Below are 27,774 nucleotides of genomic sequence, written 5' to 3'. Positions count from 1 at the left end.
ATCACAGATGACATGTAGAATAGAAATGGGATTACAACATTCTGGATTTCTTACAGTAAAAGTTGTAGTGTCTTATTCTATTTATAAGGCTTTGATGCATCTTTGGTTTCAAATGGCCTTTAAAAAACCCAGTTCCTGATCAATGTAAATGGGATATTCTTGTCCCTAAAACATGAAAGAGCTGTCAGCAGAGATGTTTTATTGTTGCAAAAAGTTAATGGTGGCATACCTACCAAAAAGATTATAAGGTTATGTTTACCATAGTTATTTATAGAAGAAGCCAAGTGTCAGTTGGTAGAGCAACATAAAAATGCTCAGTAGTTTATAGTGAGTGTAAAGAGATCTTGTAGGCATTCATTCTTGGATAACAATCCCCCTCAATCTTATGAAAGTGCACAATATTATTCTCAATTCTATTATGAAATAAATGAATTTTATAAATTATGCACAATTTGTTTGTAAAGGGTATTTGATTTTATAATATAGCTGTGGAATCAAACATCTTTTACAAACATACTGTGTGTAATTTATAAAAAAGTAGCTGGGTGTAAGTTGTTAAAAATGCTTTGTTTAAGGCGTATCTATATTAGATAGACTTCATTTTTATTTTTTCTTTCCTACTACTGCTTTTTATTTTCACTTCTTATTTAGCAAACAGGATGATACATGTCAAGCTGTTTTCACTACATTATCTGTTATTTTCTTCTTTTCTTCTTTACATTACTGCCTTGTGTAAGCTTTTGTATTCTTGAATATTTCAATCTTTTCCTATCTTTGTTTTGTCTCTCTTTCTCTTTTCATATGCACAATTGCTTACCTGCAACATTTCTTTTTCTATCTGTGGAAAAAAAAAACCAAAACCAAGTTAAACCAGACAACAACAACAAAAAAACCCAAACCACAAACAAAAAAACCAAACAACCCCCAGTCAAACAAAAAAATACCCAAAAACACCCAAGGGGAAAAAAAAAACACCATCACCAAAATACTTTGCCAGGACTCTGGTGCCCCTCTTAGTTTGTCACTTGCAGCCTGTATTTAGCAGATTGATCTCATTGATACTATGTGGGGTACATTAGGGGAGCTCTGTAGTCAAAGATGTCCTTTTCTTGTTCAGCATTTAATAGCTGAAATAAATTGTGAACATGGAGGCAAATGCTCTCTTTTATCATATTACTTCCCCCCTGTAAAAAACGACTTTGAACTGCTTGTGAAACAGTACTGTTTTAAGCAGGCTTAATTTTCCTTACATTTTGTACTCACTTTGTATTGTGCAGGTCTACACACTATGTACAAAATTTATATATTTTCTTGACATTTTTGAGTTTGAAGAAAAAGCAGCCAAATACATAAATCTATATGAAGCATGGAGAGTAGAAGCCACAGTTTTAAGTGTACAAGCAGAAGTTTTAAGTGTTTCAGAAAAAGTATGTTTCTGATCATATGGGGGTTTTGTGGACTTCAATATTTTAGAACATTTAATTTTTTCAGCAGAAGAAACAATAATTAAATACTTCCCCTACAAAATAACAAACATGTGTATATTACCTTGTAGAAGAAAGTCAGGTAGAATTGCATGGTTATTTCTAAGTATGCAGAGTTGCTAAGACATTGTGTGTCATCAGATGGATCATATCAGTATAGAGTAGTACTCAGCCCCTGGGATAGGGGTAGGAAAACTGATAATTAAAAAATTTCAGGTGTAGCAATGTACAAACATAGTTGCATCCTGTCATCTTTGTCATCTTGTTTGTGGTAATTATGACAGTCACTCTTGTAGGCCAGTGCAGTAATAACATTCCCAAGTCCTAGTTGGGCACCAGTATTAAATTAATTACAAATAATTAACCATGCAATGGTATTACCAGGGAGAAAAATACCATGTCATCAATATTTATCCTTTTATCAAGGATTAGGGGGGTTGGGAGGGTTGAGAGAACAGTTTTGATTCCATTGCCGGTTCACAAATCTCAGTTAACAGCACAGCAGTCTCTTGTGCCACAATTATTGCTGGCGTTATGTCTAACCACCACTTACATACTTGTTGGGCAAATGGGTCTTAAAAATTTTAATATGCTGTTCCAGTAGTAAGCTAAATACTTCTTTTGAGTAAGTGTAGGTTAGCATATGTATTGAATGTATTGATTTTTTTGCAAAGGATGGATGGGACAAAGTTGAAACTGCAGTCCATCAGCAGGCTATGTGTTGTAAAACCAAGCACAAATTATCTACTGCCACAATCTTTATTGTCCTGCTAAATAACAAAGTATTACAACTGAAATCCTTTTAAGATTTTTCACTCTCTCTCTCCTCTTCTCTACTAACAAAACAAAACTGCATTTTGGATTGTCATTTGTGATAACTGAATCTAAAAGAAACATTTCACAAAGGTTTTGTGAGTGGTATTATGGTTGCCTGCAGTTACAAGGCTGAAGATCTGCTGGACACTCTCTGCCTCTGACAAGTGTGCTTAGATTTTCTAACACAATTAATCTCTGTACTAGGAAATAAGAAGTCAAACACCCAGTGTCATCAGGACTAGGTGGCATCCATCTCGCCACTGGAAGATGGAAGGAGCTTGCATCACTGTCTCCTTTTCCTTGCAGATTTTCTTTGTGCAATTTTCTGAGCCAAAGCTCTGATGCATCACTTCAGTCCTAGGGAGTCCACATTTGCAAAAAAAAAAAAAAAAAAAAGAAATGTATTCTTTCTTCTGCACCTGGAAAAAATAATCTGAATGTGTTATGAATTTATGGTGGCCATTTAATTACCATTTTCACAGCCTATCTGTCTCTTCTGCAATTGAGATACTATGTAGCAGGTGTTTTCCTTCTCAAGAGAATTGAACCTGTTGTCATATCCTTCCCTGATGACTGTCCTTAGAGGAAGGAACAAGCAAAATAGTTTTAACTTCCAGTGACATAATGCTTTCAATTTGAAAAATTGTCAGGATTTCCATAGGAATGCTAAGGAGAGATTTGCTTGAATGTATTTTTTCCCAGAAAATCTCCTTTGTAAATGCTGACTTTTAAGTCTTTGAGACCATCCATACAAAAGAGTTGGGCAGTCACAAAGCAGCTTAGGAGTTTTACATTAAAAACCAGATACTGTTCCCCAGTGGACTTGGGTCTGTGAAGATAAAGCTTATTACGACACCTGAGAGTTTACATTTGGCACTATCTCTAGGGACTGAACCTAAGCTGTCTTATCTCCTCCTTTACAGCAGTTTAGGTATTTCTGCTGTGACTGATCTGAGAAATAGGGCTCCTTGCATGACAATGGAGGTGTCGTATAATATTAGTCTCTCTTGTGTTCACACCAGGTCTGATTCCAAAAGATTCCTTGAATTTTATTTTTTCCCCATGGGCTGAAAATTTCACGTGCCAGTAATAGTATTTCCTGAGAATGAAGACAGCATTGCCTTGGAGAATCTAACCAGACTTATCTCTTGACCTGCAAAGCTAGTAAATAAAGGCAGGTGTGAAAGTAGAATCATTCCATTCAAGTTTGAACAAGCTGGTAGCACAGAGTATTTTATTTACTTAGCACCTTTTCTACATTTCTGAGACAACAACTGTTCCGCAGAGTTAGAAACCTGCCAAAGGAATGGTGAAGCTTTTGTTTACGTGGAACCTCTCCTAGCTTCAAGTAAAGATGCAAACAAAAAGTTAGAAGGATTTAAGACTCCCTTCACTTGGAAAAGCTTTAAGATAAGGATATAAGATTCCATTTGCTTGCCCAAAGAAACAGGCAATACACCTCTAACACTGGTACATCAGGGGCTTAAATGGGAACCATTGCAAGAATTTTGATGATTATGTGTTGTGTGAATATTATTTGCAGCATTGCCTAAATCACTTATTTCCCCCCTGTATAAATTACATACTAAGGTGTGATTTTAAAACTACTTGTTGGCATTGTTGTTGGCATTGGTACAGCAACATCAGTTTACAGGTTTTGTTTAGTCTGCTTGTTTTTCTTCACTCTAAGTTCTGTATTTTCATACCTGAACATTATGTTCCTACAAGGGATTTTTTTAAGGTTCTTTACCTTTTTTCAGAAGCTATAGTGAGCGATGCTGTATTTTGCATAAAGCCCAGAAAACCTCTGATCTCCCAGATAAAATATCCCTGAAACAGAGGTGTCTACCTTAAACAGTCTGCTCCATCATTAGTAGGTATACTCATTTGTCCTGCTGCTGATCAAAAACTCCCTGGTCTTACCTCTGGTCTACAGCTGAACCATGTGTGCTTCCCCTTTGATAAAATATGCAAAGTGGTCACAGGGACAGTGGTCAGCATACAGGACTGATATTCAGCTGATTCTCTGGCGTTGAATCTGTTCTGGAAATGACTGCACATGAAGTATATTTTATTCACTGTATATTCAGTGTTGCTAGAACTCCTGACCCACTGTCAAGGCCTGTGTAGCTGTGATGGTGAGACACCTGATAAATCAGGGGCTGTTCATCACCTTTGTTTAATCCACATATTATAAATACACAGGCTCTTACACAGTAGGAGGAGAGTTAGTGGCAATTTCTTGTAGCCTTTTTCTATTTGCCTGCTAACCATAAATTATTAATTCCTGTCCTTTAAAGAGTAATTTCCCTCTTCCATTTCAAGGTGCATTACATATGTATAATTGCATATAATTTCTAGAACTTTAAAATTTGAAGATACAGGATGAATTACAAGAATCTAGTGCATTATAAGGGCATGGAGAAATAGATATGTATCTCGAATGTTAATCCATATAAATATGATATGACCATGTCAGAGGACAACTGCTGACAAAGATGAAGTTATGTTCCATATTATATAGAAAAAATTGTCCAAAGGCTGTATTCTTTTCAGAAAACAATATTAGGCAATAAACTTGCATAACACATGACGAGCAAAGATATATGAAGTTTTAGATGCAAAACATGAACAAAACAAATGATGTATTTTTAAACTCTTAATGTCAGTATGATAGAAGAATTTTCAGGGTCTACAGAAGATTTGCTGAAACTGTGGGGACCCTACAAACTGGGGACTCTTGCAGTTTGAGCTATCAGGTTCTTCATGGGCTTAGAGCTGTGATAATGGGGTGGGGTTTGGGTTTCTTAATTTTGCCCTCTGTTGCAGCTGATATTTTAGTAGAAAAATGCAGTAAAGTGATTCTGACATGCAGATAGATAGGGCTCTGGGAATGAGTAATGGAAATAATGTCAGTGTGTAGATTAAGGGTTATTCTATTTGAATCTGTAAGCATTAAAACAAAGTAAGCATGCAAGTCAAAATACAGAAATAGATTTATAAAAAGTACTGGTTTGCTATATTTCTAATAAAGTATGAACTTAAAACAGTAAGCAGAAAACTTCAAATTAGGCTCAAGAGTGTTACCATGACAGTCTACAGAGGTAGCCCAACAGTTTACACAGCTCATTAGGGCACTCTTAGTGGACCTTAAGAGTTTTGCAGGCTTTGTGCATTTCTTAGGGGGAAAAAAAGCAAGGATAATAAGATTTTGAAAATATTTTAAACAATTGAAGTAGGAATAAGAAAGTTTCTTATTCTAATTTTACAGCCGGATTTCTGAGGCCAATAATAGTTGATTGACTTGGCTAGGATCACACACAGCAGCTGTTTTAAGACTAGTAAATAAATTCAGATAGTCTTTGTCTATATTCAGTTCCTTAGGCCATCTCCCTTCTGTGAAATTAATTCTAAAAAATTCTTCAATGCTTCAGTTACATGAAGTATCAAGACTTTTAGACAGACAAAATGGAGCTGACAATTCAATAATTAAGTAATCAAGCTTGTTTTCCCTTTGATTGTAATTTGGAATTACTGTGGAATTAGGTACAATTATAGATTAGTAAATTTCAATAAATGCCTAGATTGTACATGTTAAGTATATACATGTATATACATACTCCTGTATGAAGACTTCTGAAGTCCATGTTTGCATTCATTAGGTCCTTGGAAAGTTATTACGTAACTTTGAATGAGACTTCTATTAATTAAAATTTGATTTGCAGCATTCCAGTAATGTGAAGTAATGTCCTGATTCAGGAGGTTACCAAAACCCATCATTTGATGTAGTAAATATACTTAAGTCTTCTTTGAAATTGTCATTTGTCTAAGTACTCTGAGCATCTTTTTTTACTGTGCTATGTAACAAAAATTACAGTACTGTGTTCAAATCTGCATTTCTGCATAATCATTTAAATTTGGAACTGGATTTGGAATTGTTAGAATAGAAAGCAGTGAAAAAGTGATATAATTTTTTTTTTCTTTTTCCATACACCTTTTTTAATCCCTGAATTTGAAGCATTTGAATCCTAGGTTAAAAATAATTACCATGTGTTCCTTTCTCACTGCAACAACAAACTATTTATTTATAAAAATAAAATTTTTATTTAATTTCTAAGGCATTGAAATTTTATAGTAGAACTGCATAACATAATTATACTTAAATTACGTTTCTCTCCTTCTGGAAAATCAGTCTAAATGCTGCTGATAACCAATGCACTTTTGGCACATTTCACTGTAGTGTAGTACTTGTTTTCTGGATTACGGGTAAGAAGACTTTATTCTCTGAAATGTAAAGGTGTGGAGAAGGAATAACTCAATTTCAGACAAGCCAGAAATCTGACTAATATGTAAGAGGAATAGTAGAGTCATGGCACAGTGCTCAATTCACTGAGCTTAAACCCTTTTCATAGTCGGTAGTCCAGCTGTTACATATTAAAGAAAGTACTATTAATTGTAAGACCTAGAGAAAGCTTTTGGATTATAATTGTAATTGGGATAATTTTGTAAAATTCATTAGCAAGATGATCTCATTTGTACAAATGTAAAAAGTATCACTGGTAAAATTCTGTCAGGCTTCCATTGACCCAGGTGCTCATAATGTGTTAATTTACATCAGAGAAACAGCAGTGTGTGGAAATTGGCCAGCAGATAGGATTTAGTTATTTTTCATTAGCACTTGGACTTTGATGAAGGGGAACAGAAAAAAGTTGTTTGACCTTTCAGTGCTTAAATTATTAAAGAGCAAATAGATTTGAGGTCTAGATGCTTGCAAATCTAATTTGTTTTGTGGAATAAGGATTAAAAGACATTTTGAGTTTGAAATTGCTCCAGTCAACTTACTTCTTTCTTTAAAGTATCTGAAAATGAGTAGATGGTAGGCATCTAAAAGGCATACAAGGAGTAGTGCATCTAGTATAAATAAATATGGATTTACCATAGGAAAAGGAGCATTTTAATGGCAAATTTGTTTCTGAAATGTCTACTGTCTTTAGCTTTAATCACTGAGTGAAAAATTAAGAGAATCCTCATTTCAGACAGTACTGAAACAAGTCATACTATCTCATCTGGTCTGAAGTCCCTCTTATATTCAGGCCTGCTGCAAGAAACAAGTAACTTAGTTTACTATCCATCATGCTGTAGTGAAACTGCAGGATTCTTGAATTTGCTGCAGTATTAGGCAAGCATATCCAGCTTCACTATCTTGTAAGAATAAATGTTTGCATCACCTTCTGAATTTTTTTCAATACTCCATTTAAGTTTGCAACTGGTATTTATTGTAGATTCACTGCAAATTAATAGTTAGAGGAAGCAACATGCTGTCTTCCAAGTAGCTTGGAATCGCGGTTCTAAGTAACTCTCTTTTGTTCTAGAAAATTAATCGTGAAAATTATGTCAAAAATGGATCTGTAAGAAAAAAACAAGATTGTAATGTAGATATTCCATGGCTAGTTTTTTTACAAATCAGTTCCCACAGGATCAAAGAAAGATTGCTTTGGATTGACCTTCATTTACTACTCAGCATGGAATTAAACAGCTAATGAAAATGTTTCTGCTTGATATGAAGCAGAATATCTCTTGTTGCACAGAGCTGCAAAATGTACAAGCAGAGGCCTTCAAGTGAACCCTCAAGACATTCCTGTGTCCCTGGCTGTACTAAATTAATGCATGGTTAGATTTCTGTATGAAGTTCAGCATTAAATTAAAACATCCAAATTTGAGTGTCCACTTCTAGATGTCTACATATGAGCTGAGTATTTAGTTATTATAATCAATGGAGTCTGGGAAGCAAATAGGTTGACCTAAAAGTGGACACCTTCTTTCTGCTCAATTCTCTAAGAACTGTAGATGGATAGAAATCTTCATGAAGGCAGATAGGTTTAAGTGTGTTAACACTGAAGTAAAGCTCCACCATATTAAAAGTCTAAATCAGGCAGAAGGAAAGGTATTTATTGCATTCTGGGTGTTAACTTTCTGGGCATTTTTTGTGAATGTAGAAAACCAGCATCTCCTACTGGAGATGCTAGATTTTAAAAATATAGTCTACAAGGTCTGTGGCACATGATCAGTAAGTCTGGTGAAAAAGCAGTAAGATGGTCAAGAAAATTGGCATTTTCTGCCCCTTGGTGATATTTGACTATAAAGACTCTGCAGACCTTAAATGATAGTGTCACAGAATCATAGAATAGTTTGGGTTGGAAGGGACCTTTAAAGATCATCTAGACTGACCCCCTATTCTGGTGAAGGGACACCTTCCCCTCCAGGTTGCTTGAAGCACCATCCCGCCTGTCATTGGACAGTTCATCCCTTTATTTCTAAACCAGATTTGCCATCAGAAGGGAAGTAGCCATAGCTGTGCAGGATATGACTAAGCCAATACATTCTGTTGGGTCCAGATTGAGATGGTCCTGCAGAAGCTCAGCCCATGTGTACTTTGGGCAGAATCTTCTGTAAATATAATTCTCTACCTACAGATGATGGAACAGTAACACATCAGAAGACTCTGTGGGTATTTAATCTTTAAGAAACTTACTATACAGAGATTACTGGTTTTTATGAACTGTCAACTTGAAAGGTCATAAATTGTTACTGGATGTAGATGATAATGCAAAAATGTGGACACGTTGCCACTTTGACATCAATTACCTAGACTGACTTGTTTACTGGGATTCAAGATTCCAGGAGACAAATGCTGATTAAGAATCACTGGTCCCCAGTGAAGCAATAAACCTGTAAGCCAGTCCTCTTTAGAGACATGGACTTCCCACATCACGAATTTAAAAGCACTGACTCAGTATTTCACAGCAACTGCAAGGGTATAATGATTACACTGTTTGCATATACAGCAGAAATTGCAATTTCTTTGTTCCTGTTTCAATGTCCATAGCATCTTTAGAGTGGAGAGGGATGGACTGTTCTCTGTAGGTCCCAGTACAGCAGAGACTGCAAGTGCTAACTGACTTGCTAGAAACTGAAAAACATGGTTATCTATGAGATGTGCAAAAGTGCTTTGCTGAGTGATAACTTTCATCAAAAAGTGTTTTATACTTGCTCAGCAATAGTCAATATGCCACTGAAATTTTACTTTGTGCTTTTATAAATACTTAAAATGTCAACAGTTAAGCGAATACTGGTCCATGTCTCTGTAATTTATCTCTTCATTTTTGTCTTGGTACTAATTTAATTTCATTTAGGTAAGATAACGGGTTAGAGAAGGGACACTATAGCTTTATGCTTGCTTTTGTAAGCAAAATAATACTTAATTCCACATTTTAAACTGATTAAACACACTTTTTCTGTACAAGAGTTTGAACAAGAAAATGTGCTTTGCACTCACTTGTGTCAAAAAGCTGTGGTATGTATGGCTATTTTTGTTTTTCCAGAACAAAATGAATTTGAAAGCATGAATCTGTTCCACAAATTCATACACCTGAATATTTAAAATGTCATTTTTTTCCTGTATTATTTGCTTTTGATAGTTGTTTTTTTTCCGGTAAATACTGGTACACTATTACAGTTTTAGGATGGTTTGACTACCCAACTTTTAAAATAACATTAATAATGGGTTTTTTTTTGTTCTTTCCTTTCTGCACTCTTAGTGTCTATCAAATCGTTGTTGAGGAAGAGCGCCCACGGAGAACCAAAAAGGCAACTGAAATCCTAAAGTGCTACCCGGTGCCCATTCATTTCCAGAATGCCTCACTCTTGAATTCCCAGTACTACTTTGCTGCAGAGATTCCAGCCAATGGTTTACTAGCTGCTCAGCCTTTTACTATTGGTGATAACAAAACCTACAGTGGTTTCTGGAATACTCCTCTTCTTCCTCATAAGAGCTACAGCATCTATTTCCAAGCTGCTAGCAGAGCCAATGGGGTAGGTCATGCAACAGACGTGATTTTATACAGTGTTTGTTTGTAAATAAATGATTGGCAACAACTAGCAGGATGCCCAATTTAGTTGCTAATGAGAAAATGAAGTAACCATGAAATTTTACACACTGAGTTTAAAAAATAGCAGTTTTCCTAACACAATATTGCTTAATGATTAAAGGTTACAGGAAAGAGGAGGGGAAAACCACACATTTTGTCAGTAGTGAGCAGGCAAAGTAGTTACCATTCTGACTTATTAGCTAAAAGCTGTCCAGTGACTGTGTTGACTGGCTTTTTTTCTCTTCTGTTATTTTTCATGATTTGAACAAGAAAATGTTATTTCTTTTGTTACTTTTAAGCCAAAAACAATTGTGGGTTTTAGCACATCTGTCTTAGCATGTCCAGTCCTGTTACCTTAGTTTGTAACATCTTGATCTCCCTTTTTCTCACTTGGTTGCCCTGATTGAATTAGAAATCACTCACTTTTTTTGTCCCTTTCTGCAAACAAAATAAAAGGAAAAAGAAGTAGATGGAACTGAAATGAAAAGTGTGTAAAAAGATCCTCACAGATCATGTTTCATCAGACTAATTCTTCCTGGAATTGTTTTTCATTTCCTGGACAGACCTACCCAGAGCCCTTCAATTCTTGATAAGCTTTGGCTGTCTGTGCTGACAACCTGGAAATGTTTTCTGCCAGAAACCGTAATGCTCCCTCATTCACAGTGCACCGACAGTGCACAAATGTGAAACACTATTGATTAATTTTTCTTGCTAAAGTTGTCTAACATGATGCCTCAAATTATACTTTCTGTAAGAAAAAGAAAAATCTCCCAAGGTCATTATGTTGCTAGAGTTAAAAAGCTGAACACTTGCCTATGCTCCTGCAAATATCTTTCACATTTTCTACTTTTAAAGGAATCTTAAGTGAAATGTTTATGTACCTTACCCAAGCAGTGCTTGTCCATGTAATGAATGCACTTTGGAATTAGCTAATAAGTAGTTAAATATGGAATGAGGCACATTCTGCTCTGACATTTTATCAGTAATTTTAAGACTAGAATAATGGATTACTTTCTCTGTCTAGAAACACAAGATGTGACCTTTTCCCTCTTTGTTTGACACAGGAAACTAAAATTGACTGCGTCAGGGTAGCCACAAAAGGTATGTTTGGATTATGTCATATATTCTGTACTTCAGCTTGTTGACCTTCCCCTCACATGGTGTTTGGAAACTTTCAGAAGTGTTTATATTGCTAAATCAGATCGCTAAACATATTATAGAATTTTGGTAGAATCATTTGCATCCTTAACTGAGATTTAGGAAATTTGTTTGTTTGTTTGTTTGTAATCATAAATGTATTAATTAATTTTGGTTGTCTGTTTGAACACAGGGCTTTTAAAATATATTCTGTGGGTTTTTATATGATCTCACAAAAAATACTTTGTTCTTACAAACACAGAGACATACATGCATACATATATATATATATATATCATAGAGCTGTAAAATTGTCAATTGCAGAGTACATACCAGCTGCTTATACATCCGTAGTGCAAAAATTGCCCCTCACTTGTAAGTAATTGCCTTAACTTAATTGCTGTGTAAAAGAGAAGTAGAGAAATCATGTTCTTCATTTTAATGAGACATATCAGCTATATTTACTCGACTGTCAGAAGATGATACTACTAATTTGTGAGACAAATATGCATAATTGAGACAGTACTGGCTATAGGTTTTGTCTCCAAACAGGGAAACATAAACACATTGGTGATCTATTTATCTTTGGGGGCTAGATCTATCTCTGATTATCTTTGTAGTCTCAGCTTTTTAGTACCTTTACCTGGTGGCAACTTAAAGCCTAAAAAAGAAGTGATGGAATAGTACAATTTACTTGGAGATTGTAGTAAAGGAGCAGGAAAGAACATGCTGCTGTGAGTAGAAACAGGTAATAGCACCTGGCAGTTTGGGCACCTGGCAAGAGCATGAAAAAAAACCTGCTTCATTCCTATACCACTGCACCTTGCAGGAGATCATACTTGTCTCAGTGACTATCCCTGATTCCACCATGATTTCCTTTACATGTAGACTTCACAATTTCATCACCAGCTCTAAGTCTTAATGGGATGAGAATGTCATTATTTAAAAGTAACAGAAATGTTGGCATAAAGTTACCCCTGTTGAAAGTTTGGATACTCCCTAATGTGACAAATACCTTTTTATGCCTCTTTGAACTGATTCCTAGCTTATTTTCTTTTACAAACCAAAGGAAGTAGTTTAATTTACTAACTGACTGGTACTAAACCATAGAAATCTTTCAAATATCTGAACCCAACCCAAATATAATACAGATGAGAGTTTAATTCCAGATGCAAGTGAAATCCTGTATTGTTTTCAAGTAGCTTCAGAGATATCAGGAGTGAACTTGGTTACATCAGAAATCATAATAGATGATTAGAGGAATGGATTATAATTTTTTTTAAGATTTGTATTCCTGATCACTAATGGATGTTCAACTATTTAAATTACTTGAAAGACTGAAATTTTTTACTTTCTCATTTGAGAAGCGAGGGTAACTTTGTGGATTGGAATAGCTCCCATAGCAACAAGCTACTTTGAGCTAACCCATTTGGCAATGGAGATATGAGAAATGCAGGTTTTATTTTTAAAAACTCTTCCTACATTCCTGCTTGAAAGCATGTTTTAGATTTTTTCATAATAAAATAATGTAATAATGTTGGAGGTTACTGCGAGGACTTTTTTTTTTAAACCAGAGTTATCCTTGATGGTATTTTTAGTCTCTGGTGCAACATTTTCTTGGGGGGCTACAGTAGAGCACTGATTTTCATGATTTTAAACTGAATGCTAGTATTGTATTTTTAATATGTATTAGTTTAAAAAGATTAAGTGGAGACCATGACATATTTTAATATGGTATTAAAAGTAGCTTTCTGCACAGATGTTTTCCCTTTTGATCAAACAGAGATACTTAAGGGAAAAGCAGAATTCTGTGCCCTCTCTGGACCTCCCACATTTGCATTAGAAGAAAACAGCAAAAATTGTCTGTGTGTGTAGGTCAGAAATCGCTATACCTGCATTGGGGCAAGACAGAATTATCCTCTACCAATCTCCTCTTCTTCTGTTTAATCCCCATGAACAGCTCGGTACAGCTCAGTGCATTCACACTGTTTGTACCCCAGTAAGCAGCAGCTGCTCTGACCACTCTGCCAGATTTCTTAGACTTGCACCATTTTCCTCTGAGCTTTGAGACTACAGTGTAGCTACGAGACAGTAAGCCACTTAAGTTCTGTGTGCTTGTTGTGTCCATCTATTTATGTGCTGTAGTGCTCCTGACAAACAAGATTAGGAACTCTCTCCAGTACTACATCTAGTTTTCATGTACTAGTAACATTTCTGAAATATTCGTAATCTGGGCTTCTCTTATCTTCAGAAGTTCATGTTCAGTGGTTTTTAAAGCTAGAGGAAGTGCTTCAGACCATTCATGTATAAAACTGGTGCAATCTCCTTTTGAATTAAGGTCTGATCCTGAAAATACCTACAGCCTTATGTACACCACTGGAATCAGTAGACACACTATGGATTTTACTATGTATGTGAGAAGCCATATGGTTTCAGAGAATCACAGAATATTCTGAATTTCAAGGCATCATCGAATCCAGCTCTTAAGTGAATGGCCTATATGGGGATTGAACCCACAACCTTGGTGCCCTTAGCACTATCCCCTGACCAGCTAGGCCCTAATCAAATCAATCATGTACTTGCTTTTGCACACAGAGAATAATCTCATTGACTACTTCACAACTATTCCATCTTAAAGTAGACATATAAGTATTTTACTGGATAAAGGCCTGTGCCATTCCTAGGATCAAGATCACTCAAGGTAACTTCCAAATTGCTCCACTGAGACAGCTGAGATTGGCCAAGCCACTTCATTGTGTTTTGCCCGTTTGAAGTCTGTCCTGAGGACCAATATGGGGACTCAGAACATGTCGCGAGCAGAGCTATGTCACTTACTTGTTACATTCCCTTTAATTATCTCACCTCCCGATAATAAAGTTGTTGTTGCTCTTAAGACCTTCCTAAGGTCATTGAGAGTTGGTTTTATCACTGTCATGCAGTGTTAATTCCATGGCCTACCATACACTTTCTAATTTTTTGTAAAAATAAAACTATATAACTGTAATATAAACACAATGTTCGTGTCCCAGATCCAGCAGAACTGTTCTGAACCTTGAGCACCCTCTTCTCTCCCGTTGATGTCAACAGGAATAATGCATGTGCTCAACTAGCAGACATTAAACTCTGTTGCTGTATCAGAGACCAAGTGCAGCATATAGCTTATTATCATATTGTCAGATTTCCTGTATAGAAGAGTACAGCCTATCTCCAGAAAAGTGGAGCCTGATTCTGCTGGGTCAAATGCATGTCTGGGGTCAGTAGCTAGATAATACTTTCTCATTTTATCAAGTGTATTTTAAACAACCTCAGTTTGTATCCTTTTAAAAAATTATCATGTTTTATGACCATTACATTTTTACAAACGCAACCTCTGTTAAATGTGTTCTTTTAGAGATCATATAAAAATCCTGATTGCAGTGATTACAAGTATAAATTAGGGTGAGAATGTTTAATTCTGTAGAGCTGAAAGTTCTCCTGATTCTGATGAAGTCAAAGAAAGCCTTTCCAGTGACTTTGTTAGTAGAAGGATCATAGAGCACATTATTATGATGTGGAGTCTCCTGATCTCAGTTTTCTGTAGAGAAAGGCTTCTGGGACCTCTGTGACTATTTGGTGTATATACAAATGGGGAGACTGCAGGGTTTCCACTCCCATTATTTTTGACAAGATAATTAAGCAAACAAACAAACAAAAATCCGGAATAGCTTTTTGTACCAGTGGTAATAAAGGTTGTCATATATTGCTTGAAATATAGCTTTCATATTCCTACTCTTTCTTCAAGCTAAATGACTGTAAAATCTCAACAGACTAAGCTGAAAACATTCCAAAACTCCTCCAAGTTTATTACTATCAACTTTGTGGTGGTTTGTGATTTATATTAAGACTATATTTCCTGATAAGACTTACAACACTGTCTGGATAGAAACATCTTGATTATCTCCAAGGAATGCAGTTCTCAAGAGGGAGGCATCATTGTTCTAATTTTGCAATATTGGAAGGCTTTCATTAATTATGAGAGAGAAAAGGATATTATAATATTTTAAATCCAATAGCAACAGTACTCTGGAAGCTACTATCAACACTGCATTTCAGTGTTGCTGAGGGATATTTCCAAATATTATGCAGCAGCAGTTTGGAGTTTAATTGTCTGCAGATGGTAGATGATCTATTTTCCTCTCTCACTGCCACATTTCTAATAGCACCCAGGCTGTTCTATGTAAATGAGTGATCTTTCATATAATTTTGTCCTTAATTTTCCAATATTTTTTCTTTGCATCATTCTCCAGCTGCATCATGTTGGATCTGACCTTTTAATTTTTTTAATATTCCTTAATATATATGTATCACAGCGTGCTTAACCATTTAGAGGCAATCATAGAACTGCTGGAAAACAAAGAAATAACAAATTTTATTAATTTGAGCCACAGTAATAGTTGTCTGTAGCAGGGAGTGGTTATTGTAACTCTGTTAGAAAAGTCTGGATATTTCAGGGCACAAACAAGTCAGGGTTTTCAGCTTTTTCTTGTGAACTTGAAACTCAGACCTGGGACAGTTACACACCTACACAATAAAAGTGTGCCACGTCTCAGCAGTCATTCTCTATATGCTGAACATTGAGTATATGGGTAGTGTAGTGCATGCATTTTTAGAACAGTGACCCAAGTGGGTACAAGAAAAATTAATCTTAACTAGCTCAAAAATGCTTTACATAAAAATTGTCTTTAAAAAATTGTAGGAAAAATGTACTATTATGAAATAGGAAAATAAAAATGAAACTAGCTTAAATTACTTAGAGAAGTTGATATGAGAGTACTCTGAATTATCAGCTTGTTTTCACTTAGAAAAATTAGTGCCCTGACTAGCAGAGCCAAAGAGTCTCCAGTTTCCTCAAATACACTAAATAATGTGCTTTGAGTCCTTTTCCTGAATGAAAGTCACACACAACAGCTTATTAATTTGCAGAATAACCACACTAACAACTGAAGATGAAAAGGAATTTGTGGGAGTTTTTGCTTTTTATTTGTGAAGTTCAGACAATAAACAACTGACCAAGATTCTTCTTGCTGGCGTAGCTTCAGTCTGGCTTTTTTTTCCCTCATGCATGCTGACCTGGAACTCTTCCTTTGCCTTAGCTGCGATAATCGTGACTCAGCTTACAACACCATACATTCGCATCGCCCCTGCTGCAGGCGACGACCAGCTAACAGGTCAGATGTTCAAGTACAGACAAGTCACCATGCCCATTCTGTCTCTTTCTTTTTAGCTCCTATCCCCCGACAGTTTCTTCCTTCTCTGCTCATCAACAGTTTCCTGAGTTAAAAGTTCCTTTCTGTGTATAATTTTTTTCCTCACGCACGCGTCCCTGTATGTACGACTCCACTGCATGTGCCCATTGTGTGTGATCTGTGGAATGTTCCTTCAAGCCTCATGGTGTAAAGAGATCTTGTCTTGCTCCATCCATAAATTAAATGAAAGTTTGAATATAGATATCTATATGTGTACCTGTTTATTTTTTTCTTTGTTATTAGATCAAGACACTTGAATTTTTAAATAATAGAGGCTCAAAAGTTGCATGTGCAAGTTAGGACAAAGATCTAGTATTAGTGGATTCAGGTTTTTTTTCCTGTGTAATGGTAGGAAGATCATGTTTTCTGGCAAAATTTCAATATGAAAGAAATTAAAATAAAGAAATAAAAAATATTTATTTTTATTATGACATACATGAGTTCTAGGATTAAAATAAAACAACCTAGCACGTGACATATGAGAATGAGCAAGACTTAAGAATTTAAAATCTAATTGTCAAAGTAAACTCAGTATTCAAGTGGAGCCATTATTAGGCTGTATATGGCTTGAAGGATGGCTCAGAATATGCTAGAAAACCTTTATGAACCTGGGGAAATGATTGATTTTGTCAGCAAATAAACCTGTGCCTAAAACCTTTCAGGGATTTGCAAACATTTTTATTTTCAAAGAGAACCAAAGAGCATTAAAAACTCTAGAACCTGAATTGATAAAATATCTAATGGGGGAAGCAAACCTAGTCCATCATCTTTTAGCTTATGGTAAATCTTTGCCTTTTTGAAGAATACTGGCATAGTTCCTTGGGAAAGCACATTGTTATCATGTTGCTACCAGGGTGTGTAAGAGACAAGTTCAGATGTCTGGTATCTGGATACTGCTACAGTAAATAAGAGGCAGGTAAATGATCCAGTTTAAGATAAGAGGATTAGTGACATGTCTGCTCCAGCTTTTAATTCTGGGGTATGTGTTATAATAACAAAGCTGAGTGATCCATAAGGCCCAAGTTACCTTGTCAATCAAGGCAAAATTGCTGCATGTATACTTTTATTTTCTAATAATGTATGAACTAACCAGAATAACATGCTTATATGATGCCATTAAGTAGCTTGTTCTTGTTACTGCTGCTTGGCAGAAGCTGTGTCTGCATACATTTTTATACCTCAGTTAATTTTTACTTGACAATTCAAATAAAATATTGAACAGACAGGATCTCTTCTATATCCTTGACATTCAGCAAGTTTTGATTTCTTTATCTCAGGATTCAAGTAAGCTTCTATATTTTTCCATGTGGAGATTGAAATGTTTCTCTTCTCATGTTTTGGTTTTTTATTATTTATTTCAGTGTAAAACTGGGTAGCTATAGGTAACACTGGAGATATGCCTGTTCCACAAAAAGATGGCTACAGTACTTAACAATGAGAGAAAAGATATATGGCTAACATAGGATTTATTTCATTGCTTTGTCACTGGTGGCATTGGCAGTTTGTGGTTATCTGTCTGATCTGTAAAATTTGTTTCCTTTTTCTTGAAAAAAAAAATAAAAATGTTCTACCAGAATCTAATTTTGTAGTGAAAAAGAACATATCAGATTATACCTGCCAACAGCATTTATAGCTATTTGTGAAATGTATTAAAGAGCCTTTGAAATACCCTCATCATCTTCCCAACCCCACCCCACTCTTGAAAGACTGTGCTCAAAAGGAAAGAAACATCTTCCTCGTTTGCCACAACTGCAGTAACAAGCAAAGAAACCTCACCCAGCCCACATGGTTGTCCCATGACAGCAGTGAGAATTCCTCTTTTTCTAGGGAGACATCCTGTCTAGGTGTCCTTAGGGCAGGCTTTTTGACTTCAGGGCAGTACAGCAGTACTGCAGTACCCATGAGAAGCACAAAGGTTTGTTTAAAGGAGGTTTGCAGAAACTGGACCACACATGAGGGAGCTGAGAGTGCTGCACATTGTCCCCACATTTCTCTCCTGTAAATTTCAAGACTGTGAAAAGGATTTACATGTAAAAGCATTTGTTTATGTGAAAGTACAGGGCTGTTTCTAATTGTAGTTACCACAAGCCCTACAGCTGTAACTGTTAAATGTCACTTAGCATTTTCTGTTCAGTGCTTTTTCCTCACTTCTTTGCTCAGAAACAAAGTAATTATATTTGAGATGAAGAAATTACTTTCATCTTTTAGCATTTGAGGAGATACGTAAGCGGCGGTGGGAAGGTCAAGGATGGCATTTTTTGGGTTTCTTTACATTGGAAGTTGATGCTTCTTGCATAATGAAAATTTAAAATCTTGGCTGCATTTCTGAATATCGTTACCAAATTTGAAAGGTCTTCCTTTTCACAAATATCATGATAATACAGCTCCGCTTTCAAGCCAATTCCACTTGCACTCATTTCCTCCATCCTCGTCATCAATTTATCTTACCTCTTACTGGTGCAGTTGATAAACAATGCATTATTAATTTCTCTTTGTCCTTCCTTTCTCCTTCCTTTTTCATATAAAAAGAAAAGGTCTTCCATTTATAGGATTACCGGCTAGTTGCCCTAAATATCTTGACAGCCACTCCAGGCTGCCTTTGCAGCCTGTCGCAAAGAGACCTTTTCCTTGCAGTTGCATCTAAATACCTACAGCATAGTTGTCCTTGAGTTATAGCATAAGATAACCTAGTGTAAAAGCAACTGTGTGATTTTGACTCTTAGAAGCCAAAACAGGGAAATTAGTGCTTAGTCATTATTATCAGTGATCCAATAATGTAGCAGCAAAGGAATTCAAATTTGGGGGATAGTGTTTAACTTTCAGTGTTACCTTACAAAAAGTAACTAACTTGAAATCTACTCACTTGACCCTGTCTTTCAACAGACAGAGAATATCTAATATCTTACATTTGTCTATGAGGAAAAAAGATTATGTATACATGAAGCATAGTAGTAGTCATGATGCTGTCTCCATGTTTTCATAACAAATACAGTTTAAAATGCAATTGAAATAATGTAGAATGTTATCAAAAAACTTACCACATACATATGTGATTATATGATCTTAACTTCAAAGTTGAATTAAAAAATCCATCTTTTTGAGAAAGACTGAAATAATTTGCAGTTTGTTTCAGTATTTTGTAAGAGACACTTCATCTAATGGGTTTAAATTGGCCATATTTGGTATTCACTTGGCCCTCATATATTTTGTTCTCTGCATTCTGATAAAATAGCATGCTTGGAATCATGATTAGGGTGTTCCATTCTGTCAGGCATTTTCTTAATTGTTGAAATATGTCTGAGCTACTTGTATTTAAATTAAAGTATTTCCATTTGTGATTTAGTGGAGCAGCCACTACTTCACTGAATATTATTAAGACTGATTTCCATAGAACGCCCTTTTTACAACCCGTTGTAATTACACATCCAGCTGCAAGAGAGAGCTCTGTATTGTACATTCTTCATACATTAAATTCTTGGTAAAAATCAAATGCAACAAGATCTGTCAGAACTTTGTAACTTAACTGATACTTAACAATTGGGCAGTTGTTTTTTTTTAAGATAGGGAAAAATGCTTAAAACATAAATTAACTTTATCCTGCACACCTTAAAGTCTAGATGATCACCATATTTTATAAACAAGTTAAAAGCAGTCATAAAATAATCCCAGTCAGTTTCTTCTCCCTTTTGAAGTTAGCACTATAATAAAATATACACATTTTTTTAAATGGGCATTCAGTACATAGCAAGATTTATTATAGTGTTCTGGGCCACATTGTTTTCCCAGCCTTTCCACTCTAAAAGTGGAAAAAATAAACTGAAATCTTTGATTGATTAAATCACAACTTCGTGGTACTTTTTTTATGTCAAGGTATTTACTCCAGTTTTATACCGCATTACTGAAAACACTGTTTATTAACAAAAAAACCAATAGCATAAATTTGAGAAAGAGTGTTTTGCTATTTACCTAGATTGTTCTGCTTTACAATGCATCTGAGGTATTACAACATGTGCTGGACAGACTTTCACATTTATTTTTTCTCCATCCTGGAGCATGTAACATTGATTTATAGATATTCTGACATGCTAAAACTTGAAGTGCTATTTTGGGCAATGTAGAACCCGCTGTTTCCTAGTTCAGACAATTTCCTAGTTGAGTCTGTAATAACAAACCTATGTGCAGACATGTCTGTATGCAGGTTCAATGCACTGTTTTAGAAGTTTATTCTTGTCTTGCTACTTCTGGGCAACATTTGCATTAGTTGGAGGTGTGGATAGTTATCCAGGGCAGAATAAGCACCTGTGTGCTGTAAAGTCAAAGCCATATTGCAGAACTGTTGCAAGTTCAAGTGACAAGGAAATGAGAATGGATCTGACTGTCGAAAGTGAAATTCTGAGCCTGTTTTTATGTGATGGCCCCAACGATTGTTGTGCCAGTTGTTCAAGGATTCTGGTCCTCTTGCTCAGATGGGCAGAATGCAAAACAAGGAAATGTTTCTACTTTCTGCAGCACTGGCTGAATGCATTTCAATGGTTGAGGTGTCACTTGTGATTTATTGCCCATTTCTGTTCTTTTATGTGTTATATTTGTCATTTTTGCAGTGACAGTTTCATCTATAAAACAGTATAGTTACAAGAAAATGTTAAGAGGATACAGGAGTGCCATGGGAGCTGCTGTTTCCTTTTCTCCCTTTTATTTCCCCTAGTACGTTAGAGAGTCAAATGTCAGGTTTTCTGTAAGGCAGTGCAGCCAAAGCATCTGTGCCTTTAAGCATAAGTGCACTTTCCACAGAGCAACTGAAGAAGAGCTAAAGTTAAACAATAAGACAAAGAAGGCCTAAAAATAATGCTAATAATATTTCCCAAATGTTTGAATAACCCATAATACAAATACAAGCCATTGCCATCTGTACACAGTTAGGAGCCAAATCTGATTAGAAGTCAGTTATCAGTGTGATTATATTAGTTATATTAAATACTCCATTTCTTGTTTTAAAATAATAGTTGTGTTAACGTTCTCTGGAAGTGGGACCTGTCCAATTCCCATGCATAAGTAGGAGAACAGGGAGGAGAAACTAAAGAGGGTCATATCAGCAGTTTTTCTCTGGCCGTTGTGGGAATCCAGGGCTTCCCTCTGGCTGCCCTGGAAGGTCTGGGACCCTGGCAGGGGGTCAGGAACGCCCCTGTACAGAGCCCCTAGAGACACTGTCTCTGATCTCTGTCCATGGAAAAGAGTTTTCAATCTTACAGGATGAGTTACAAGCTCTGAGTGTTTGATATGAGTAATAATTAAGTGTGGCATGGGTGCAAAAGTAAAATTTTAGGATTCTAGATTAGGGGTTCAGAGGGGACAAGATGGAGGAAATTGGGTGTGTCTTGTCCTTTTTCTCCTTCTTCATGCCCTCCATGTTCCACTGTAGTGTTGGCATTTTTATGTTGGTTTAGGCTGGGGACACGCTGTTCAACGTAGATGATAGATATTGGCACATTATTGTAAATATAGCACACGTAGTTTCTGGTATTTAATGTTTGTAACATCCCACTGAGGGGCAGAGCCCACACGCTGCCCTGCAGGACAGAGCTGCGGCAGGGCAGCAGAACGTGTTAGAGATAAGCAAGAACAAACAACCTTGAAAACCAGCACAGATGAATTATGGCTTCTTCTTTGGCAACGGGGCAGAAAGACAGAGATTTTCTACAATCTCGGAATCATCAATACCACAGATTCCGACAGCCATTGATGCTTGGTTGGCCAAGGGGGAATGGGCTCTTCAGCTGTCCTGGCACTGCATCGCCAGAGCCACTGTGTTACAGACGTGGGACAGGAACAGCTGGAGTAGATCCCATGAACTAGAAGAAAGTATCAACCTTTCCCTACCCTTTAGGAAGGGACAAGTAGCCTAATTAGGTATGTTCTCCATTGTAGAAACAGTTTGTCTTTTGTTCAGGCGAGTTAAAAAGTTGGGTGCCACAGAAGTAGTAGTCATTGTAGGAGCTGTGTTAAATCCCCCAAGTACAAAACCCATCTGGAAGTTTGAGTAGACCAGTCCATACCTGGGAGAAAATTATGATTCCAAGTGTCTAATAACTCTTTCAGGACAAGACTCATCCAAATTTAATGTAAGCCACTAAATATGGGTCTGTTTGGTTCATCCTAGCTTGAAAAATAATCTATACTCTTAGTAATGTGTAATCTTCCTGTTACAATATCTGTGAGGCTGTTTGAGGTTGGGCTGGGAGGAGAGGGAGCTTTTCTTAATCACATTACAGAGAATGGAAGCATAAAACCTAGTCATGAAAATAATTATATTAATGAAATGACCAGGATAAATTCTTAATAAACTGAAGGACTTTCTGCCATCTGTTTAGTACTGGTATTGGTCAGTATCACACCTACTTCAAAATGTTTCAACATCAACAATTTACAGAGAACATAAAACCTGAAACAATGTAAAAATAACAGTAGGTACTTTTTAGAGCATAGCTGTCATATAGTGTTATTTCATTTCTGTATTAAAAAAATATGCCTCTGATTTTTACATTTGAAACAGAACATGTTTTGTATGTATCACAATGAAAAATTAAGGAGAGATGAGGGAAGACAAAGAAATTCAGAGATATAAATAGTAACTTTAAAACCCTGTGAATTTCAGTGTTTCCCATTTGTAGTTTTTGACTGTATTCATAAAATGCTATGCAACTTGAATTTTAAGTTGAAATAAAATATGGGACAAGTTGTAGGTAAAATAATCTGTAGTTCTTGGAGTCTATAAATCTGGTGTTTGTACTCCTGGAGAGTTTGACAAATGTTTAAGGCAATATTATGTGGATTGCCTCTGTTTTAATGTATAGGTAAGCATTCAAATGTGCTGCAGTTATACAGAGTAGTGCAGCAATGAGGAGAGTAATACTGTCAACTTTAAGCAAAAGTTACAGAACTTTCGAGCAAAAAAATGTTTCAGCAATTCACTCAGTTTAATTTCATTGAAATAACTCAAATCTTAATAAGTATCTAAGCTACATTTGTCTGCTTGGAGTAACAATTCAACAACTGTGCAAGCTGTAACTGTAGTTATCGACGAGTTTTTAACACCTTCTTCAGACAATGTATTGAAAAATGTTCTTTTCTGCAGTAATGGGAGTTTGACTGTAAAAACCAATGATTTTAGAGCTCTGAGAAAGGCACTCAGGTGTATCTGCATTTTCAAGTCTTCATTTTTCAAAAATTTTGAATCTTCATTTCCTTCCCTTCATCTGATTTTCTGTCAGTGCTGAGCACTAAGAAATTTTTGTGTACATAGAAAATTCCTGTGCAAATGAAAGTTGAGTCTCAGTTTTCCATAAAAGTGAATAGAAGTTGGGTCTTGTTTGGTTTTAAGCTGTCAAGGAGGGAAATAAGTACTCAGGTTCTGTTTAAACTTTTGAGTTCACATTGGAAACACAAAATGAAAGAGGATAAATAGTTAATTCTAATCAGTCAGAAGCAAACAAAGTAAACCGTTTTGAAGCAAAAGTTGCACTTTTCATTATATTGTCATTGAACTAGACTGCTTCTGGTTATGAGTAAATGTGTCAATAATTAAAAGTAAAAAGAGCTGATAATATAAATGACTGTTCAAGGCATTCTTAATCCTTTAACCCCTAAAATGTCCAGGAAATAAATGAAAAACAAAATGTAAATCAGTGATAAGTATTCAGAGGAGCCTAGTCTATTCTTGTCCCTGTACTAGAATATTGGTGCATTCAACATTATTTCAGTCTGAATAGGTTTTTTTATTGGCAGTACTGTAAAAATTTCTGAAATAGGAACAAAAGAACTGCTACACTGTATTGGCACAAAGACAGATCTGGAATTCTGTGAAATTATATTTCCTTTGTTGTGCTTATTCTCCTTTCCAACTCCTCTAGCTGACCTTCCTGCCCCAAAACAACATTGACTCTGAAATGCTTTAAAAGAAAAAAGTTTTGAGTCCTTTTTCCTACTTTTTATAAGTTTATCACAAACATATTTTTCCATTTCTTCATGTATCATTGCATATATAATTCCATTTGTTAGTAGAATGAACTATGTTATGTTTTGTTACAGGAAAATATGTGGGTACTGAAAAATGAGAAGTAAATTCCAAGTGTGATTGTTTCTGAAGGATTTCTGAAGAATCCTTCATAAGGATTGCAGTGTGAAGGGAGGTTGGTAGTGGAAGTCACCAGGAATGTCAGCCTCATCTGTGAGCCAGTGGCAGCACAGGCTAAAACATCCATAGGCGATCAGACCTCCCACAGGAGGGCATTACCCTCTGCCCTTCTTCTCCTAATGGCAAAGTAACCAAGCCTTCACTGGCTTTCCATTTGGGACTGTTCATTTGTGTTCCTCTGCTTAAGACCTTGGCTGACAGTGAGATCAGAAGATGCCTCACTCTGCTTGCCCATAGCTTCAGGTTGCTTTGTTCCCATGCAGGATGTAATCCCTTGCATTCAGGGATGGGAAATAAAACAGCTGTGTTTGTCCAGGCCAAAAGCATCCAGTTTTATAGCTGAGTTTCACCCTGAGTAGGTCAGCTCCAGAAACATTACTGTGATTTGATTTCTCATCTTCCCTGCTTGATAGAAGCCAATTGAGTACTAGAGAACCACATTTTATCTCCCCCGAATAGGCAGAGTCCTCTTCAGCCTTCAAATCAACACCTTTCTGTTTCTGGAAAACAGCTGAAATAAATTCTCAGTGGTGTCTGATATTTCTTGTCATGTCTCAATATACTTTCAGGAGTAGATCTAGTGTTGAAAGCATGAGAGTCAACAAAAGGTCTACTTCAACAACAGGTGAAAGTCAAATACGCTTGGTGGGCCTGATGATAAATTGTCCACGTCATCTGTAGGGATGGCCTGAAAGTGTTGCTGACTTGCTTAGAAAATGTATTAGGTATGGACAGGATCAATCCAGACTGTCTGCTTTCATTTCCTTAGAGCTAATTTGGGAGTGTTACTCTTCTACCGTGAGTACTGTTGGTTTGAGGTTGTGTAGAGAACCATAAAATCAAATGTTTCAGGTCTAAAGGCTACCCTAGTTGTACATTGTATACCTCTCTGACTTCTTGTTCACAGAAGTCAGGGCTATAAGATGCAATTTCACTTCCAATGGCTGCAACTGGGACATCTTTCACAGAGCATCAGCTGGGAACAAGCCCTACATTCAAAGTACTGATACCTTCAGTTTCAGCCCTTCTTGGTGCTTCTTTTCTCAGACCTCCTCATCCTTATTCAGTATGATACCTACGTACATACAGCTAATTTGATGCAAGTATATTCTCATTAATCCTCAGTCAACCTTGATTAGAAATGTGTGTCCCATCATATTGGTCATTGTTGTGTTTTGTAGTCAGAGAGTAGTTGGTAAAGAAGCCCAGTTTCATCTTTCCACAGAAATAAGGGGGATTTCAACTTTTATTTTAGTGGTGGGAACAGTTTTCAGATATGCTGCCATGGCTTTTCCATTTGTTGGCATAGAGGTCTGTGATGTGCACCATTGTGGCCACTTCTTTGGCCACACATAGTGAGTACTTACAAATACGTAACCATCCTTTTTTCTTCATCAAATAGACCAAAGTGTGTGGAAGTACCCTTTAAAGTTTTTAAAGCCATTTGAAAGCTTGAAGTTCCAAAGAGTTTTTCCTTAGTAAATTATTTATTTCCAGGAAAATATATTTGAGACATGTTAATAATTTCTGGTTATGGTACACCTATTGGGTGTGCTTTAAATGTCCCTTAATGATCTCAGTGCTGTTAAAGTGTGAGGGCTTACGCTTTTTTTCCTGAATGAATGAAGGCTTCCGACTTGTTGGGTGCTCACTAGAGAGGAAAAAATTTCTGAATTTTAATAATTTAAGTTTCCTTGCTTATAAGAAAAAGGCAAAGAAGAGCTAGTTGAAAAGATGATGGCTGTTTCAATGAAGAAATTTTATCAACATTTGATAAAAGCTGTTTATCAACACTTGCTTGCTTACGTTTGTTTGTTTTTTTAAAAAAAGAAAAATCCAGTCTAAATAGTCTGGATTAAAATCCTGTTAAAAATAGATTGTGATGAGATCAATAGATTGTGATGAGACCAATAGTCAAACTGGGAACTTTATTTGTTTTAGACATGTTTTGTAAAGAATGTTGTTATTCCTGACAACCAGAAATGCAGATGTTTAACCAAAAAATGTCTTTCTGCTCACATGCAACAACATGACTCATCTACCAGTGAGAGACACAGTTCATGTGATAGTCTGTTAAATGAGTTGTATTCATCAGTGAAGTAGTTCTTTGCATTTCTTTTCATGCAGTTCTTTGTCACTTATATTTACATTTTCCTAAAGAATATCACAATCAAAATTAATAATTCATAAGTATTGTTACACAGCAGAGCCTTGTTTTGATACTTCCTCTTACCACAGACCTTCTAACAAGCCTGTATTTTCCTGTATTTAAAAAACACCAAATAAAAAATATATCAAATCAACATGGTGGTCCTAGGGAAATACAGAAACCTTTTTCTGGAAAAAGAGGATTTGTACACAGCAATATGTATTGTGATGATGATCATAAATTACAAAGAAAATATTCTCCCGCTAAAATGTAAATTCTGCTTGCCCTCCTTCCCAGACTTAAAAAAACATAGAGTGGTGGGCACATCATAGGAGGGAAAATCAGACTATGTTGATTTCAACACTTGAACACTTTGATTCCTGTGCTTAGCAAAATAGAAAGAAAACATTGTCAACTCCATGTAGAAAAAGCAGTTTATACATGAGCATTTCCAGGAGAAACCAGGAACAGAAAGGAAGACTATTGTAAGAGAAGTAAACAGACCTTCCTCTTGTGACATTTCCCAAATTAATATATTCAAGACATGGGCTAGAGAGTAAACTGAAAAAATGCTGATCAAAACCACCTTCTGGCACAAAGTGTACCCTGCCCAACAGCACCTCATAACTTCTACCATATGGACAAAACCTGCCGTTTTGAAGGAGAACGAGGAGTGCTGATTGGAAAGCTAACAATGAGGATGGCAAGGGAGAACTCGCTCTCCTAGCTGGATTTCTACCAAGAGTAATAAAACAAAGACTTTGTTAGCAGAATATGTGCTGGC

At 36.1% G+C, this 27,774-nt stretch overlaps 1 protein-coding gene across 14 annotated transcripts in view; it reads left to right on the top strand.

Annotated features, from left to right (window-relative positions):
- The window catches only part of PTPRM (protein tyrosine phosphatase receptor type M), a 442,640-nt gene that overhangs the window by 255,192 nt on the left and 159,674 nt on the right, over positions 1-27,774 (top strand). For 8 of the 14 annotated variants that reach the window (XM_085573754.1, XM_077784274.2, XM_085573750.1 and 5 more), the window contains 3 exons: positions 9,899-10,172; positions 11,293-11,329; positions 16,498-16,572. In XM_085573754.1, coding sequence (XP_085429880.1) covers positions 9,899-10,172; positions 11,293-11,329; positions 16,498-16,572 — 386 coding nt within the window. The remainder of the gene's footprint in view (positions 1-9,898; positions 10,173-11,292; positions 11,330-16,497; positions 16,573-27,774) is intronic. The other 6 variants (XM_021525191.4, XM_077784280.2, XM_085573752.1 and 3 more) reach the window with 1 other exon arrangement.

Source organism: Lonchura striata, chromosome 2, assembly GCF_050655825.1.
Source record: "Lonchura striata isolate lonStrDom1 chromosome 2, ASM5065582v1, whole genome shotgun sequence".
NCBI lineage: Eukaryota > Metazoa > Chordata > Aves > Passeriformes > Estrildidae > Lonchura > Lonchura striata.
This window is presented reverse-complemented; position numbering and strand designations above follow the sequence as displayed.